The sequence below is a fragment of the Danio aesculapii genome, chromosome 1, assembly GCF_903798145.1.
Source record: "Danio aesculapii chromosome 1, fDanAes4.1, whole genome shotgun sequence".
Taxonomy (NCBI): domain Eukaryota; kingdom Metazoa; phylum Chordata; class Actinopteri; order Cypriniformes; family Danionidae; genus Danio; species Danio aesculapii.
This window is the reverse complement of record NC_079435.1, coordinates 20,732,701-20,751,841: the sequence shown is the minus strand read 5'-3', so window position 1 is coordinate 20,751,841 and position 19,141 is coordinate 20,732,701. Positions and strand designations below refer to the sequence as shown.

The window sequence follows — 19,141 nt, the reverse complement described above, 5'->3', positions numbered from 1 at the left end:
TTGGAGTAACGATTGATGACCAACAAAACTTCTCTGACCACATTTCTAGAACTGCTCGATCTTGCAGATTCGCACTCTATAACATCAGAAAGGGCCGACCCTTCCTATCTGAACATGCAGCTCAACTTATTGTTCAAGCTCTTGTTCTCTCCAAACTGGATTATTGCAACTCTCTACTAGCCGGGCTTCCAGCTAATTCTATCAAACCTCTTCAGCTGCTTCAGAACGCAGCAGCACGAGTGGTCTTTGATGAACCCAAAAGAGCACATGTCACTCCGCTACTCACCTGTTTGCACTGGCTGCCAGTTGCTGCTCGCATCAAATTCAAAGCTCTGACGTTTGCTTACAAAGCGACCTCTGGCTTTGCTCCTTCTTATCTGCTCTCACTCCTGCAGATTTATGTGCCCTCCAGAAACTTTTACTTGGATAAAAGCGTCTGCTAAATGACTAAATGTAAATGTAAATGTCTTAATGCGTCAGACATTTTGTTAGAAATACTCATATGCTTTACATGTTTGTTTATATAACTACTATTTTCACTTATAGCACATCATTTTTGCATCTCGTTTAAATGTACTATGAACAGCAGCTACGCTAGTATTTTCTTTATTCTCAATTTCCACCTGGGGATACTCATCCCGAGGCCCCTAGAGATTTTACAGCGCCATTGATGCGATCCAAGACCTGTGAAGAAATGATGTCAAGGTATCCATAATTCTGGACCAGGCCTTATCCTGACCTGATGCTGTGGTGGTCATGGAGGAGTGGAGAGCATAAGACTGATTCCTGAAAGACCCAGTGACATACGAGTCTCCGCATTGATCGCGTGGGCAGCCTGAACACCGCCGTTGACCTACTCACCCCTGCAGTTCTCCATGGACGTCCAGCGTTCACCGGCCTCCGGCACTTAGATTGCAGTTCTGCACAAGAAGTTTGGCCAGAGGAGAAATGGTCATACCCAACAGAGCCTGGTGTCTCTCGAGTTTTTTTTTCCTTCACTTATTCCTTCACATCAATTAGTGAAGTTTGTTCCTCGCTGCTGTCGCCACTGACTTGCTTGGTTTGGGACTTGTGGAGCTGCGCTTCGGTGGATTTTGGTCTTCAGTGTTTGGACTTTCAGCAGTGAAAATTATACCACACTAAACTGAACTAAACTAAACTTCAATTCTGAAAACTGGACTGAAGTAGTTACAATTTACTAGAATTTCTACGTTAAGCTGCTTTGACACAATCTACATTGTAAAAGCGCTATATAAATAAACATGAAATGAATTGAATCATTAACCCTAGAAATATTCCAGTGGCTTCTGTGTGTATGGTGTCATACGACTAAATATGGAAAATAGTTAAACAAATCTATACAAAAAATAACTGTGGTAGAATTTCGATTTTTATTTATTCCATAAAACAAATCCATATCGCTCACCCATAAACTAAACTTTTAGCTCTCATCCAACAGGTTTTTCAAAAATGTGGCTTCATAACCAAAAAGTACTAGCAAGAGTTTCAGTCCTTCTGAAGACCAAGTGGGTGTGGGGGAATGAAATCTGTCTTCATTCCAGGTCAAACCATATCTATTTGTAAAAGGCGGGTAATGTCGCACGAACCTGATAAAATGAGCTTTACTTTCTTTTTTGCTCCCACTTTCTTTATGTTCAATAGACCATAAACAATCTGGGTGAATTCGTTTTGGTAAGTTACAGTAATACTATACTTAAATAAGCAATTAAATGTGAAGTTAGTCACATTTTTCTTAATTTCCTTTTTCTTTTTTTTTCATTTATACAATCACTTTTCTTGCCTGAAGTCTTACAAGATTTGTGTGACACATGTAACGTGAAAGAATGTCTAGTCTGTGAATTCAAACAAAGTTTGCATATATATTCTCGTACAAAACCTGCTTCAAGGTAATGAAGATATATCTTTGCTTTTGCAGTTGTGTAATGTTACATTTAACAAGGGCATTTTTGTTGTGTAGAAAAATAAAAAAAGCACAAAAATATTTGTTAGCATAATATTTGTCCAAGATACAACTATTGAAAATCTGGAATCTGAGGGTTCAGAAAAATCTAAATATTGAGAAAAATCACCTTTAAAAGCTGTCGTTTAAAAGTACACTTTTTTGATGCATCTGAAATCACATATTGTAGTTACTGTGCATAGGTGAAAGTATACCTAGTCTGTGTATTCAAATAAAGTTAGCATATTTAATCTCGTTTAAAATCTGTTCCAAGGCAATGATTATATATCTTTGCTTTTGCAACTGTGTAATGTTACATTTAACAAGGGCATTTATTGTTGTGTTGAAAATGACACTTTAATCAAACAAGTTAAAAAGTAAAATATATATATATATATATATATATATATATATATATATATATATATATATATATATATATATATATATATATATATATATATATTTGTTAAAAAAATACTTGGCCAAGATACAACTATTGTAAAAGTTGACCAAAACAATAGGGATGCAAATAGTATATTTCAATTAAAAAAGCATACTAGCACAATACTGCACCTGTAGTAAATCTTGATTACATTCACACATTACACACATTCATACTATGTAGAAAATACCTTGTGAGTTGTGAAACAATTATTAATCAAAACGGTAACAAACCAAAAGAGTATGTGATTTCAGATTTTTCTTTGATCTGACAGACATGGTAAACTCTCTAGCTTATTAGTACTGTACGTGCTGCATGACCTGAAATTTAACACTATTACTGTTTGTGATATGTACTTAATATTTGGGACACCAAACTGAAATTACCTTGTCCAAAACCTCAATGCATTGGATATAAGAGCTAAGGATGCTCTCAAATTTAAAGATGACACTTGTCAGATTGTTGTCAGATCAGTTTTCTTTCAAAACGTTAAATTAGAAAAAGCTATGAAAGTTTAAGTTTCCGAAAATCTTAGATCGCTCAATAAATTAATCGATATTTATACCTGTTATGATTTTGCCCGCAGTTGTGAAGTCATGGTGTCTGTGGTTGTAGTAGCTGTGTTTCTCCTCTGGGGTGCACTCTATCAGTCTCCTCAGACTTCAGCATTTAAGATCTTCCCTTCTGATGGATCCCTCACACATCAACAAATCACTGAAGAAGCTTTCCTCCGCAAGGTGGCACAAGTGTGCGTGAACACAGCCACTGCCCGAGGACAAAACATCACACTATCTGTAAGAAAACATATGGGTGTGAACTAATTTTAAAATTGACAAAGGCTTTAATGAGAACTGAGCAGATTACAGGCAGGAAAATTACTGTTTACTTTTCGGTTAGGCTCAAGTTTATATGCCTTCACAGGACATCAATTTTACATGTCGGACAAAATGGTTAATCTACATCAGACGTTGTCAACAGCAGTTGAAACATTCCAACAATCCGATCACATAAAAAAAGTGAGACAACCAAAGGATATAGACTACTACTCACTATCCTGAGCATGGAAGGCAACATTGATTAGAAGAAGGTTTTTAGGAGGCCTACATACACACACTCATTCACAGAAGCTCACAACTGAAAAGTTTGCCATCTACGGTTCCCATGTGATTTATTATAGGCCTATATTGGCTGGACAAACTCATGATACTAAAACCATGTCTGAGCTTCTTTTTCTTCAGACTGCAGTTAGACAGACAATCAAATCTATGAAAAAAATCCCATATAATTCTATTGAGGTTGCATGCTGATTCTTGCAAACATTACCTTCTACATGTATCTACATAACCACCCAGGTAGCTAAGAATTCTGGCCTAGATTTGGCATAAAGCTTGCACAGCAGACATTTGTCTGTCACTGCCATACAGCATGTGCGCTGAACATGGCCTGGGTTTAGCAGAGGTGGCATCGTTTTATAGGTGTCACTCAAGACTTGGGCCAGATGTTAAATAATTAAATGTGGGCCGCGTAAGTTTGGCCTATCTTGACTAACTTTTCAAATACATTTAAATTATTTTTAAGTAACGAGAAAAAGCATGTCCATCGCATATTGTGAAATGCTTCATGGGTTTATCAAATTCATTGCAGTCATGACACACCAAAATATCTGGCCCAGTTATGGTTTTTAACTTGGCTGAGACTTGATCCAGATATGGTCAATGTTTGGCTCTTGTATGGAAGCCAGACTTGGTCCAGTCATTAATTGTAATTCACTGCGGCATGTGGGCCAAGCAAAATCTGACTGGGTGTGCCAGATCTGGGCGAGAGAAATTTTGCTGTGTGGGGAACTAGAGTAAATGGAACCAATAGCCCCTTTCGCACATATAGACTTTTCCGGCAATTTTCCAGAAAGAGAAGTTGTAACATTACCGGTAATTTGCAAGAATGCTGCTCTGTGTGAACGCAGAAGGAAAATCGGAACAAATTCACGTTTAGAACGTGCTGACGTGAGTAGTCCAGCCAATCAGAACATTCAGACACATTCACATCCGCGCTGTTTATGAAAAAAAAAAGCCTTTGAACACTTTTCCAGACACATCCATCTGCTATCATATTATGCTTATCATAAACCGCTGTGAGTTTATCTACAAGCCCTGCGTGTGGCGCTCGTGCACATGAAGGAGTGCTCCGGTGAGTACTAGCACACACACAAATGTACATCAAATGTACATGCGAAAGTGTTCCTCCTACTGTATGTTTACATCGAAGTTGTTCTCAATACTTATCCATCCACATAATTTGTAATGTAGCCAAAAGTGTAAACATTTAGCTGCAGTTCACGCTTCTGCCTTCCGATGTCTCTGGGACTAAAGCAGCTGCATGAATGCTAAAGCTTTAAATAAAAGTGAAACCATCAACAAAAGTCTAACCGCATTATGTTTACATATACAAGTGCAGCCGTTTAGAGGCCATTTCTGGTTATGATATCATAACTCATAAGTATTTTGGAATGGATGTGAATGGTCTTTTCCGTAAAAATACCAGAAAGTCCTTTTTTAAATTTATCTGTAAAGTCATTCCACAAATTTTCCGGATATTTATCGGTTTCACTGCGTGAAGGAGCATAATGTTAGTTCAGTGTAATAATAAATGCTAACCATGGATGAAACATGCCAGCAACATGATAATACAAGCTAATAATGAGATAAACATGTTAGAAAATAGTGTGACAACAATGATAGAAAACATGCTAATTCAGGATTGAAACTAGCAAGATGCTAATTCATGTTAGCAAAACTGATAAAACCTCTTAGCTATATGGTAAAATGTGCTGGAGTCCCATGCAACATGTTCGCAAAATGTTTTAAAGCTTTCAGACTTTTGTCTAGGGCAGGCAACATAACTGTTACTTGTTATTAAGAAAATATTGTTATTAAGACTGTAAGTAACAAAATGGTAGCTTTGGAGTTAGTGGAGACTGCTGGTTGAGTTCTCCATTTTTTTGAAGACTTGTAAAGAATTGTAAAAATTGTATAAGTTAAAACTATTTCATGCAGTACGTCATGATTATATAGGGGGGAAAAACTACCCAGTTGTGAGCCAATTAACTCATGATACTGTGTAAGGTTGAATACGTTACCATTTTCATTGACATTTTCTGCAAACCTGGACCAGATATTTCATTGTGAATATTCATTATACATTTATTGGTAGCTACAAGCTTCAAAAGTCCTAAATACAACTTGTTTGAAAATGTTTCTGCATCTATGCTTATCTTTTTTCTCTTCTGCAGATCAACAGCAAACTGACAGCAAGTATTGTCGAAAGAGCCTGCTCAAATGTATATGCAACTCTGCTAAAAATACCCACTTTTACAGCGGTTATGGTCCAGGTGACTCTTAGCAATGCGGCTGTTGATAGAAAGCAGTTCAGTACTGCTCATCATTTTGATGAAGAAGATTTTAAAAATGGACGGGATCTTATCACTCAGGGTATGACAGCTGTAAAAGTCAGTGTAAAACAGGGGAACTATTTGGCTGCCCGCACCAGTCTGGGGGTTGTATGCCACACTTTACAGGTAAGTTAGACCGGAAGAACATACTTATGCTGGCCAATTACAATGAAAATGGCTCACTGAGTAACTATTTTTAGTGCGTTTGTGGGACTTTCTGCCACAGTTGGATGTATGAATGCATTACTCATTCTGAAAATGTAGCCCTATATACATTTCTGGAGGTCAAATTATGTAGCCAGAGGTATGGCTGCATATCGTGTTTGAAACAAATACTATGGGGCGGTAAGACGTCGTTCCTTTTCGCATTTACTAGCTGACCACTTACCTCTGTATGGACGGCTTTCCAGCTATTTCCAGTCTGGTAGCTCGACATGTACGTTGACGCACATGAGACGCAGAGCGGTGTTGACTGCAACAATGGGGTTCGAGTCTGGTGAAGAACTGTTCCAGAAAGCAGGTAAAACGGAAGCTAAAAAATAAAATAAACAAGTAAATAACAGGGTGAGAACGTGGTAAAATCTGAAAACGTGGTAAAAATCATGCGAGGGCTGTTCTTTTTCTGGATTGCTTTTTGGAATCCAGGGTTTAGGGAAGGGGGAGGGTAGGAGTATTGGTCAGTTGGTCAGTCAGTATGTCAGTTAGTTGACAGCAGAGAACAGCAGGTGCGAATGGCACTTGCGAGAGAAATTTGAGATCTGAAAAAGCGTACACCACGGCCTCTGGTGGATTAGCAAAAACAAAAAAACTGCAAAAAAACTAAAAACATAGCTCCTGGCACGTATTTTGCTCTCTCCAGAAATGTATAAAGAGGTATATAATCAGAATGAGCTTGGGTTGGAATGGTAACAAATGAATGTGTTTTTATTTGCAGGATTTCTACAGTCACAGTAACTGGGTGGAACTGGGAAGCACGGATTCTTTCAGCACCCTGATTAAACCTGAGCTTCCTTTCACCAATCTAGCAGGTATAGTTGTTTAGAAACTTTTCATCTCAAGATTAAATTCCTCGCTCAGCTTTATATCTTATAGCCTTTGTAACTGTCCACTTAAATTTGAATTTGAATTCATCATACGATTTCGTATTTCTGGATGGATATTTAGGTCCTAATACAAAAACATGCAAAAGCTGTGTTGGAGATGACTGCACTGACAACGTTCTCCCAGAGATTATACAACAGAAACTATTGACTTCAGGATATTTCTCACTGATATCTTCAAAAAAACCTGCAGGCAAGTAATCTTAGCCTCTCAATTGCACTTGTTGGTTTAAATAATGCGTTGACTTTTAAGGTTAAATTCAAACCGTCTCTATACAATTCTTCTGCTAAATCTCAAAGGAGAGAATGAAGCTGTTAATCACACCTGGACCCTTGTAAATATAAAAGTTCTGTCATGAAACTCTATGTGTGCGAAGGCTGATAGGTCACTGCTCCTTAACTACATGGCACAGGTGATTGGTTAAGCTGTGGTTTAACAGCCAAAGCGCTGCTCCTCAACATTTTAAATAGGTTTTTTTTTTTCAGAGACCCTCTTCCACCCCAGCTCCACTTTTGTTTAGTTTTGCTAAAGTGGCTGCAGTGTGTTAAATTCTCAGTTTGCATGTCTGTAAATATACTGGCAGTAGTATATAATTCATTCATTAATTTTCCTTCGGGTTAGTCTCTATTTCAGAGGTCGCCACAGTGGAATGAACCGCCAATGATTTCACCATATGTTTTATGGAAACACCCACACATTCTCTCATTCATACACTACAGACAATTTGGTTAATCTAATGCACCTGTACAGCAAGTCTTTGGACTGTGGGGGAAACTGGAGCACCCAAAGGAAACCCACGCAAACACATGGAGAACATACAAACTCCACACAGAAATGCTAACTGGTCCAGCCGGGACTCGAACCAGTGACCTTCTTAATGTGAGGCAACAGTGCTAACCACTGAGCCACAGTAATGCCCGTAGCATATAATAATCAATAATAATAATAATAATAATATAATAAGCATAATAATCAAAGCAGCAGCAGCATAGCAGATCTATGCTGTCAAGTCCAAACACATCAACATTGCCAAATTCATATATATTACCATAGTAAAACTTGACAGAATCATGACAGAATTCATATTTTTAAAAAGAGGGTTACTTTTCAGTTCTGTAACTTACTATAAACTTACAATATGTGTCATTTTTAAGATTGTTTTGATTGTACATCTCAAGGAAGATCATGAGATAGAGTTCTCAAACACCAGACTTAATAAAAAGTGCATTTAACTCTCTCTCAGGCAAGTGCAGCCATGGTGGCTTTTTTGACTTAACCAGTTACATAGAACCCACTGGAGGAATCAATAAAGATGACATTGGGTCAAGTCATGGCTCCCTTCATCAGCGGGCTGCTAACATGGCCATTAATGCTACAATGGAGATGCTGGAAGACATCCGACTGGCCATAGGCGATCCAGCCTTTCTGCGGTACTTTATGCTACTAAACTCATATTTATGCATGGGTCCATATTTTGTAATAGAGTCAGTCCATCAGATATCAATCTCCTTAAATGAAAAGTTCACCCAAAAAAATCTAAATCCACTTAATGTTTACTCACAATTGGTTCCAAACCCTTGAGTTTGATTCTTCTGTTAAACACAACAGAAGATATTTTGAAGAAAGCCGAACACCTGTAACGATTGACTTCCATAGTAGGAAAAATTCATTCTATGGACAAATACTATGGTCAAATACAAATACTAAGTCAATGATTACAGGTTTGCAGGTTTCTTCAAAATATCTTTTGTGTTCACCAGTAGAAGGAAACTAATATAAGTATGAAACACGTAGTAAATGATGACAGAACTATCCTTTTAACATCTAGGTCAACATCGAGTATATTATTGCTTTAATAAATCCATATCATCTGCTGTTTTTTCTCAGATTGATGGGCCTCACTCAGACCTCAGTTCTGGCTGTTGTGTTTGACATTACAGGCAGTTTGTCTGCTTATATAGCTGAGGCCAAGACAATGTTGTTCAGCTTCATAGACAGCATGATAGGAACATCAGAGGAACCTTCAGAATACATGCTTGTCCTATTTAGTGATCTGGGTAAGCATATTGTGCATGAACACATTTGAACAGGTGACCTATTACTTCAAAAGCAATATCCCACAAGTAGCAAGGCAATGTGATTTGTTAGTAGGTACTCAGCTGTTCTCATACACCGTACTGCCATATTGCAGTGTTACAAGTGTGGTATGGCATTTATACAATAGGTTAATTGGACCAATTTAACAGCTGAGCAAAAGCCTCCTTTGTTCATTTAAAAATGTCACTTCTGATCTAGTAACGAAGAATGATGGTGATCGTTTCATTATGTCAATTATTGTAATGTATAAATGATGTAAAATGTTGGAAAAGGGATAGTTCACCCAGAACTGTAGAAGTCAACGATTACTGGATTCTAAGTAAATGAAGAGTATATTTTCATTTTGGGGTGAACTATACCTTTAACGCATGTGTTTATGCAAGATTATGCTTTAACAAAACAAAAACTTCAGATTAATCTCATCTTAATATGCCTTAGCTAGAATGTTCACAGAGGAAAGTGAAATATATATATATATATATATATATATATATATATATATATATATATATATATATATATATATATATATATATATATATATAAAATTTTTATAGTTAAGGGAACTTCTCAAACTGTGGTACGCGTATGGTACTAGGAGTAATCGCTGAATAATTTTTTTTTTTCAATTTTCTAATGTTTGTTATGTATTCTGTCATTTGAAGCTAATTTCCTCCCCATATTTGTAATTGTTGTTGGGGCGTATCCTGTATTTTTATACCCCAATGTTGACAGGTTATGGTGGCATTTGGAGAAACATTTTGTTTTCTGAGGTGGTACTTGGTGAAAAAAGTTTGAGAACCACTGGTTTAATATATATGATAAAACACAACGCCGCCCTCAATCAAATCTCTTTATTATTGATCAAATATTGCTGTTAGTATAACATAGTATTTTCATTCAATATTAAACACATTTAACCTCTGTAAAAATTCTTCTTCCAAGAAGGTAGATTCCATAAGAATAGTGTCCATGGTAAGGATGATCTTGGTGTGAACGATAGCAATGAATGAATGTTTAAACATATAACTCATCTCTGAACTAATTGAAAAGCTCTTTTATTTGATTTCATTATTTGCATCATGCTATAATGCTATAATGGTTATAGAAGATAACATGATATAGGGTGAGATATGAAGAGTTCAGATGCAAAAACCTCTTAACTGTCGTCTGAAATTTTGGTATCACTTTATTTTGATGGTATCTTTAACGCATTTTGTTGAATTTAAGTTACATTGCATCTACATGCCAACTAATTGTCAATAGATTAAAAGTTGACTGTTAGGTTGGGGTTAGGGTTAGTGTAAGTTGGTTAGTATAAATTTTAGATGAAAATTTCAGAGGGCACTTATAGGTTTTTGCATCTAAACTCTATGTAGACCGGTCAGCATTTATGTTGAAGATGTGCATGTTGTGGTTAAAGTGCACTATAGTAATGTGTTTGTGTCATTATTTACAGATGCTGGATCTCTGATAAAAGCTAGCAATGCAGAAACGTTCAAAGAAAAGATCAATTCTCTTTCATCATTGAATAATTCAAACCCAGGGATGTGCCTATCAGCAGTGCAGGTGTGTCTGTGTGTTTAAAAAATGTCAAGACGTTAACCTTCATTCACACTGAAATTAGTGCACAGCAAAACAAATATTGTTTACATATTTAAGACAAAAATGTGAATGAAAGTCACCATACAATCTTAAAATGTCCTAAAATGTTTTCTGCTTCATTGCTTTATGAATCTAGTTGGCACTGACGAGAGTTCCTCCGTCATCAGACATTTTTGTTTACACTGATGGTCCAGCAAAGGACTCACAATTAAAAAACTCAGTTGAAGCCATGATACAAAGCACCAAATCAAAAGTGAGTGACTGCGAAAGCGAGTGAGTTGTTTCTTTTGTTAGACTCATTTGTACATAACATTAAAGTGCATTAAAGTGTTAGTTCACACAAAACTGAACAATTATTGTTCCAATCCACTGAGAACTTATCTTCAGAACACCAATTAAGATATTTTAGATAAACCCCAGGAGCTTCCATAGACAACGATGGTGCAGAGAAGATCTAGAAAAGGAAGCAAAAACACTGTTAAAACGTTCCATGTGTCATCAGTGGTTCAACTGTAATCATATGAAGCTCAGGGAAGACTTTTTTGCACCATCCCCCCTATCGTAAAACGACTTGATTTTCGCCAATGTCTTCTCTTCCATGTCAGGTCATGTCAGGTATTGTCTGTTGTAATGCACACACAAATGTTTTGACAGTGTTTTTGGTACCTCTTCTGGCCTTTGAACATCTCAGGACTGTTGCTGGTTTTGGTGGATGAGAGAGCTCTCAGATTTTATCTTAAATATCTTTATTGGTCTTTACAAGATGGAGAAAGGTCAATTGGGATTGGAGCGACGTGAGGGTGATTAATTAATAACACAATTTTAATTTTTGGATGAACTAACCCTTGAAATTTGCTCTTTCTTTCCAAACTCCAGGTCAATTTCCTGCTAACAAACCCTACTTTATCACGTGTCTCATCATCAAAGGCACTGTCTCAGTCAGACATACAGCTGTACAGAGACCTGGCTCATATTTCTGGTGGACAGACCATTGAGGTCACATTCTCTACAATATCTCAGGCCATTACACTTATTGGAGATGAAATAACTTCAGGTCAGGTACGTTCCAACAATAGTTTATATCCTTATCTCCTAATTCAGGGATGACCAGTCCAACACCTGGAAGGCTAATATCCAGCAGATTTTAGCTCCAAAACTCTTGCCTAGTAATTTCAAGTGAGACTTACTGCATTTAAATCAGAAGGGTTCATATTTATGCCCTAATACCTTCGAAGGGTTCACTCTACACTACCTGACAAAAGTGTTGTCGTTGATCCCAGTTGTAAGAGCAACAAATAATAACTTGACTACTAGTTGATCATTTGGAAAAGTAGCAGAAGGTAGATTTTTCTGATCAATCATCTGTTGAACTGTATCCCAATCATCACAAATACTGCAGAAGACCTATTGGAACCTGCATGGACCCAAGATTCGTACAGAAATCAGTCAAGTTTGGTGAAGGAAAAATCATGGTTTGGGGTAACATTCGGTATGGGGGCATGCGAGAGATCTGCAGAGTGGATGGCAACATCAACAGCCTGTGGTGTCAAGACATTTGGGCTGCCCATTATATTACAAACCACAGGAGAGGGCAAATTGTTCAGCAGGATAACACCCCCAAAGAGGGAAGAAATCACTTTCCCGAACTCTCACATTCAATCTGCCCAGTTGGTGGAATGAACTCCCTAACTACATCAGAACAGCAGAGTCACTTGCTGTCTTCAAGAAACGACTAAAAACGCAACTGTTTAGTCTCCACTTTTCCGCCTAATCTGCAATTGCCTCTCTGGCTATACCACTAACTGAGCCCTCTTTCTCTCTCTCTCTCTCTATTAAAAAAAAAAAAAAAAAAAAAAAAATTTCTACTAATGTTTTGCTTCTTAGACTTTTACACACCTGAAACTTGTCTATAGCGCTTGTTCACTGCTGCTCTTATAGTTGTGTAAATTGCTTCCTTATCCTCATTTGTAAGTCGCTTTGGATAAAAGCGTCTGCTAAATGACTAAATGTAAATGTAAATGTAATGAAGTACTGGAGACAGAACCCATCCTGCCACTTGACCAGCTTAAAAGTATCACCCAAAGACAAAAGAAGAGTCGTTGAGACGATGCCTTTAGCATTTGCATCACTTTGGCAGATTTTAAGGTCTGTTACACCCTAGCTAGAGTTTTGAATGAAATGAGCTAATTAAAAAAACATAGAATATAAGCATTCAGTTATATATCGATTATTGCTAATTTGGAACTAGATTATATAAATTTCTATTCCCACACACTCCAAAATGCTCTTCGGAAAACAATATCCTGTTTGGAATGCACCGTGAATCCGGCAGAACTTGATTAACTGGTTCATATGTGTTTAATGAGCATTAGTGCTAAGCTCCAGAATTGTGTCCCTCCAGGAACAGGTTCAGACAACCCTGCTTTCATTTTTACTTTACTGTTCTTGGCAGTACACCCATCATTCTGATCTCTGTATCTCTTAAAATGTCATAAAACTTGTTTCTCTTGAAGGTGACTGTTCTTCAAGTCAAGAGAAATGCGTCCCAAACAGAAAGCTTTTCTTTTGTGTTGGATTCCTCTCTGTCTAATGTGATTGTGTACATCACAGGAGACTCTACAGTCTTTACTCTCTACAGCCCTACAGGTGAGCCGCCGCATCTGTAAACACTGTGCTTAGCTAGTGTATGTGCTTTATCAGTGTCAAAAGCATAGGCCTTGAGTGATTCAATCATAAGTGGGTAACTGACGCAATGGCATTTCCATGTACAAATGCATCTTTCTGACCACTTACGTGTTACTTGTGTGTTTTTGATATATGGGATGGAAAACCTTTAAGCTCATGACACACCAAGCAGACGGTTGGCCGTTAGGCTTTTTTAGTCTGTCAGTCAGGCTAGTTGGTTTTGTGTGTTTCACACATCCTCTCTTAATGTGTTATTGTCATATTGAGTTGGCCCAATTCAGCATGTCGAATCAGCGTTTGGCCATCAGCTGAAAAGAGCGATCTGACTAGTTATTTAACAACAAAGCAGAGTGTAAGTGTGATGTAGTGAATAACTTAGCAAGTAAACAATTTGTCAAGAAGGAACCCAAAGAGGGTGTCTGTAATTTTGCTACATTTCTCAAATGATATCAATTTCTTGCAAATGATGTGGATTATTAGATTATCTCTCTGGCCTCTTTGTGTTCCTTGAATTGTTTACTTGCTAAGTCATTCACTACATCACACTCGTACTCTGATCCATTGCTGAATAACCAGTGAGAGCACTTTCTTCAGCCGATGGCCCGACGCCGATTCGACATGCTGAATTGGACCAAGGAGCTCCGATGGTAACCTGACAAGCAGCAACGTGTGGAACACACCAAACCAACTAGCTGGACCAATGCTGACCATTGTTGAGGGTTCCATGATTACTTGCACACACTGGGTTTATTTTTCTAATTTTAAGCATTTGTTTTGTGTTCATCTGAGAAATAAAGCCCTTTATACAGTATCTGGTATGGCATTAAAGTGAAAAGACTTTAGAATAGGATTGATGCGATAATTGTAAATTAAATAATCTGTTGTATAGTGTATCTCACTCCTAATGTAACTATTTATTTCCTGCCTGCACTTTCAGGTGTTTCTCAGTCAGGTTCTGTGGCAGATGGACCTCTAGGCAGCATCCTGACTGTAAACAGTATAAAGAGACTAAAACTCAACTCTAACAACCTGACAGGAGAATGGAAGATTACTGTTAACTCCCCAAGCTCTTACAACCTGAAAGTCATCGGTAAAGTTATTTCTGCATATGACTTGATGGTCAAAATTAAATAAAAAAAATAGTATAATGATAAAATGGAATATTTACTGTTAGATTAGCTCATCAAAAGAAAGAGTTAGTCTTTATTTGCACAATAAATGCCTATCCATAACTCAATGACTTCTGTAATTAATACAGGTCAGAGTTCCGTGAACATCCTTGTTTATTTTGTGGAGATATTTCAGGGAGGTCATGGAGACTCATGGGGACAGAGTTACACCCGTCCTTTCACTGGTACAACATCATGCATTATTCCCATGTCAATCTATTCATTCTACAAAACATCCTCTGTAGGATCGTAGGCATAATGCACCAAATAATCTACATTCAATATGTCTTTTAATGTCACTATCCTCACAGAGAAACCAAATGAGCTTACCATGTGCAATCACACTTTAAATATATGAAATGTGCAGTTTTGAAACATTTTGGCTGTGGCTAACACTGGCTGCATTCGAAAGCTTAGACTGCTGAACTGTTACCTTGCTTCCCTATCAGGGTTCAAGAGGAGACTCTGGAGGCAGCGTTTGTGCACTTCGTGTGGTTTATTTACAAACTAATTTCGAGAGGATCACGTGCTTTTGATCAACATGGCTGGCTCCTCTCTCGCCCTTCTAACAGGAGGGAGCCCCGGGCTTGAGGATATTACGAGCTCAGGGCTCTCTCCCGGGACAGCATGCCAAATACGCTTTATTGATTATCAGCTAAGTGTGAACTCTTGAAATAAAATAGATTTCAGACAGCTCTGAACTGAGATAACAACTGAGATAGCATAACGTTTTATTCATGTAGAACAAAATAGAGAGATCTTCGACAATAACCACAGGAATATTTGCTTACTACAATACTAACTTCTCACTAGAAATGCCATAAAATGGTGAAACGCTTGTCAAAACAAAACACACACACACACAAAATATTTCTAATACTTTTCAACATAGGCTATATAGTTATGTACTTACATTTCCAATTGGTAAAAAAATGCAATACTTCAAATATATGTTGCACGTATGACATATATTTTATATATATCAAATCCAAATATCAACTTGTACGTCATAAATGTAATTAGCATATTTCCATGTACCAAATTTCAAAAATGGGATGCTTTCCCTCCTTGGAATTCTGTCCCCAAAGGCTGCATTTTAGAGCTTTTAGATGCAGCCACATGTACAGTATGAGGTTACTATGCAACATTTTTATGCAAGACATGGTATTGCATGTGTGTTTTCACATGTGTTATACTTATTTCATGTCTTTATCTGATAGCAGTGCAGCTCATGTGGTTTTTCTGTAAGGGTAACTAATATTCCCCACAACATATTTGGAAATATGATGTGGTTACATTTTGATGTTTTTTGTGATTTGCTGATCAGGTCGGAATGCTACTTTATTTGTCTCTGTGACCGGAGGAGATTCAGTCACAGTGACGGATGTGCTTCTAGTTGAAGCTTCAGGATCTGCTGTTGTTAATGGACGCATCAAAGCAGTGGGTACAACAGACTTCCTGGTGAATATAGACACAATCCCAGAGTGGGCATTTGTGGTGCAGCTCAAAGGGCTGTTGAATAAGTCCTCGACGGTCAGTCGATTCCAGAGACAATCACCCATCCAGCTTAAAGGATCCAAAATAACTGTTGTGGTAAAATGATCTGTCTACTGTACAGTGAAAAACATTATCTGTTAATTAAGTTTCCATATTTTGTGATTCACAGGTGTTTTACATTTATTTGCAACTATTTATGCGGATTTTCATGTTGGAAATTCAACTCTGCAGTTTAACATATTGACTCTATTTGACATTTTAGTAGTTTGAAACAATAAATGCGCAGAAAAAAGTCCATAAAATAACCAGGTTTTTCTATTGTAATTTGCGACACCAATTCAGACAATATCTCATTTACATCCAAAAGTGCTTCAGTGGTAAATAATGTGTTTGTGCTCTTTGGATATGGGATTCAAAAAGATAAACCATAAGTCTAAGGCACTCAAAAAGTAAGTAAAAAAGCCTTTATTAACGTGTAGCATTAAATGGACATATTTCATATAAAAAAAATATTTTTTGTCCAAAGTGACAGTTGAGGAGACATTCAGCTACTTAACAAGAAGAAGCAGTAAACACAAGAAGCGCTAACCCAGCAAGAACACAACATCATAAGAAATTAATATTAGGTCAGATTTAGATGTGATGTCAGATGAGCAAAATTCATTGTCTAGTCAGTGTCTAAGAACATTGTTATTTTGATTTTCAATAACGACATCAAATGACGCTAATCTTTGGTTGGATTTAGCAACCAAAATCCAATGTCTGATAGATGTTGTCCACACAACGTCAAGCTGTAACATCAAGGCTGATTTATAGCATCAATCACACGCATATGTTTCGGCGCTGCCGGTCGCATAGCCCTTGCCATGACTGATACGCACCTCTCAAAAAATGTAACCACACGTCACAAGGAATGCACGGCTATGTGCAAGGCAGGTGATCACGCCGATCACTCAACGCAGAAGTATAAATCAGCTTTAAGACGTTGACATTTGGTTGTATTTAGGTTGCATTGGAAAGTGACCTAAATTTAACTTTGGACACTAACGTTTGTCCAGCCTGATCTCACGAGAAAACGTAAGTATTTTACGTTTTGTCAGTTTAGTGGTTAATTCGTACAAATTCGTATGAGTTCAGTTGTACGAAATTGTACAATTTTAAAAAGGAGGCGTGGCACCTAACCCCACCCCTAAACCCAACCGTCATGGGGGATGAGCAAATCGTACAAAAATGTACGAATTAGATCGTACGAATTCATACGAATTAGCCACTTAATCAAAAAGTTACGAATTGCCCTGAGATTGTGTTGCGTTTGTCTGACATTGGGTTCTGACGTCAACCCGGTTTTCATTTCCACCCAAAATGCAACGTTCCACAATGTTGGGGTACAACGTCAATCTGACATCATGTTGACAACCTTTGCCTGCTGGGCATTATATGAAGGAACTTTCAGTGCACAGAGAATTAAGAGCTAGAGTAAGGTAGAGCGTTTTTTAGAGAGAGAAAAGAGTGTTTCTACAGGTGGTTTGTCAAGCCCACTTATCTGTGTGAAGCGCACTTCATAAATTAATTGTAAGAACGTGTCTGGTGCAAATAGGCAAAACTGGTGCAAGTGTCGGTTAAAGTGTCAGAAAGATGAAACAGTGTGTCTTCTACAGGTGGTTTGTCAAGCCCACTCACCTGTGTGAGGCGCACTTAGTTTGGGTTGTCGTGTGGTGTGGTGAGAGAGAGGAGGTCCTAGTTGTGTTCAAAGAGTTTCAGGTGATCATCGAAGAGATGGGTTTTTTGTTGATGTTTGAATGATACTAGTAAATCCGCAGTCCGTGTGGGCAATTCAAACTATTAAAAATGTCAATAAAATAAACTTTTTTTTACTTTTCAAAATCAAACTTTGTTGTAGGAAAGATCAAGGTACCAAATTGCAATTTAAAAGCATAAATAAATGGGGAAATCTATGAATCACAAAATATGGAAATATTTTTACTGTGTATTTTATGCATTTAATTGTTCATCATGCTTTGGTATATTCTCATAAACACATCGAGTTAGATAATTAATATAGAATTATCACATCTATACCTCCACACAGGCTCAATCACAGAATGTAACACAGCCTGGAGTACCACTGAATATCAGCTTTACAGTGACAGCTAATGCTACAGGTGGAAACTACATAATCCGCGCCCGGACTGACCAGGGCTTCAACGTGTCTGTCTCCAGCTCTCTGCTAGTTGCAGCAGGAGGAAGCGCTCAAGGAAACATCACACTGATCACACCATCTGACACAGAGTCAGGGACAGACGTCACACTCACCATTGAAGCAGAAGCTCCAGGATCCACTGACCTGAATTACGCCACACTGAGACTCACCGTCTCCGCAGCCAGTGCTGTTTTCAGTGGACATTACTCGTTTTCCATCTGTCTTTCTCTTTTCTGCTTTCTCATTTCCCATTATGTTGGATTGTAAATTACATTCAGCACAGCCAGTAATGTGCGCTCATATCTTGTTTTGAGTTATCAGTTGTGTGTACAGTATACACAATATATATTGAAGGAAAAAAAAGGTTTCCTGTTAATATTGCACCTTCACATTCTGTATTGTATGAGCAGGTGTGTTTGGGATTAGTTTTGTCAGTAAGTCCAATATTCTTTGCAAGTTTATTAAAGATAAAGTTCACCTAAGGGGCATCCGAATTGTGTAAGCTAATACCACCTGTTCTTCTTATTCAGCCTGTTCTTTTGCTCTGAGGTTTCACTTCTGTTGGTTATAAGTCTTTAGACAGTTTTGGAGCACTGAATAAATAAAATCACGTGTACAATTGTTATCTTGATCTACCACTTATAAATAGCTAAAACACACCACGAAATATATTATATATGCATTCAGGCATGTTTATGAATCAGGCATAAGATTTCTTTTGGGGTGCATATCAGGTGCAGGTATTTGATACTAGATTTAGCTGTTAATAAGTGTTGTCGAGAAAAAAAGAGACTAGTTAAATCCAGTTGAGCAAATCACTATCAAACAATAGGTGTACACCTTACAGTATGACACACCCAACAATTTGAAAGACAGTAATCATTTGTAATGTCATTCTTTCTGAGTCTCACGCACATGTAAGGATAATCATTTT

The 19,141-nt window shown here is 37.5% G+C and overlaps 1 protein-coding gene across 1 annotated transcript; it reads left to right on the top strand.

The window, feature by feature from the left end:
• The first annotated feature begins 1,607 nt into the window (after positions 1-1,607).
• On the top strand, positions 1,608-18,828 carry vwa10.1 (von Willebrand factor A domain containing 10, tandem duplicate 1). The gene is made up of 15 exons (XM_056457227.1): positions 1,608-1,692; positions 2,992-3,199; positions 5,695-5,979; positions 6,788-6,881; positions 7,018-7,146; positions 8,198-8,384; positions 8,842-9,011; positions 10,511-10,620; positions 10,793-10,909; positions 11,533-11,715; positions 13,170-13,302; positions 14,279-14,431; positions 14,600-14,695; positions 15,838-16,103; positions 18,097-18,828. The coding sequence occupies exons 2-15, from the start codon at positions 3,002-3,004 to the stop codon at positions 18,472-18,474; spliced, it is 2,499 nt and encodes an 832-aa protein (XP_056313202.1). The 5' UTR covers positions 1,608-1,692; positions 2,992-3,001; the 3' UTR covers positions 18,475-18,828.
• The last annotated feature ends 313 nt before the right edge of the window (positions 18,829-19,141 follow it).

Coding starts and splice junctions, on each gene's coding strand:
- vwa10.1 (XM_056457227.1), top strand. CDS start 3,002: ATGGTGTCTGTGGTTGTAGTAGCTGTGTTTCTCCTCTGGGGTGCACTC. Junction 5,980..6,787: donor TTGTATGCCACACTTTACAG/GTAAGTTAGACC, acceptor TTTTATTTGCAG/GATTTCTACAGTCACAGTAA. Junction 6,882..7,017: donor TCCTTTCACCAATCTAGCAG/GTATAGTTGTTT, acceptor ATGGATATTTAG/GTCCTAATACAAAAACATGC.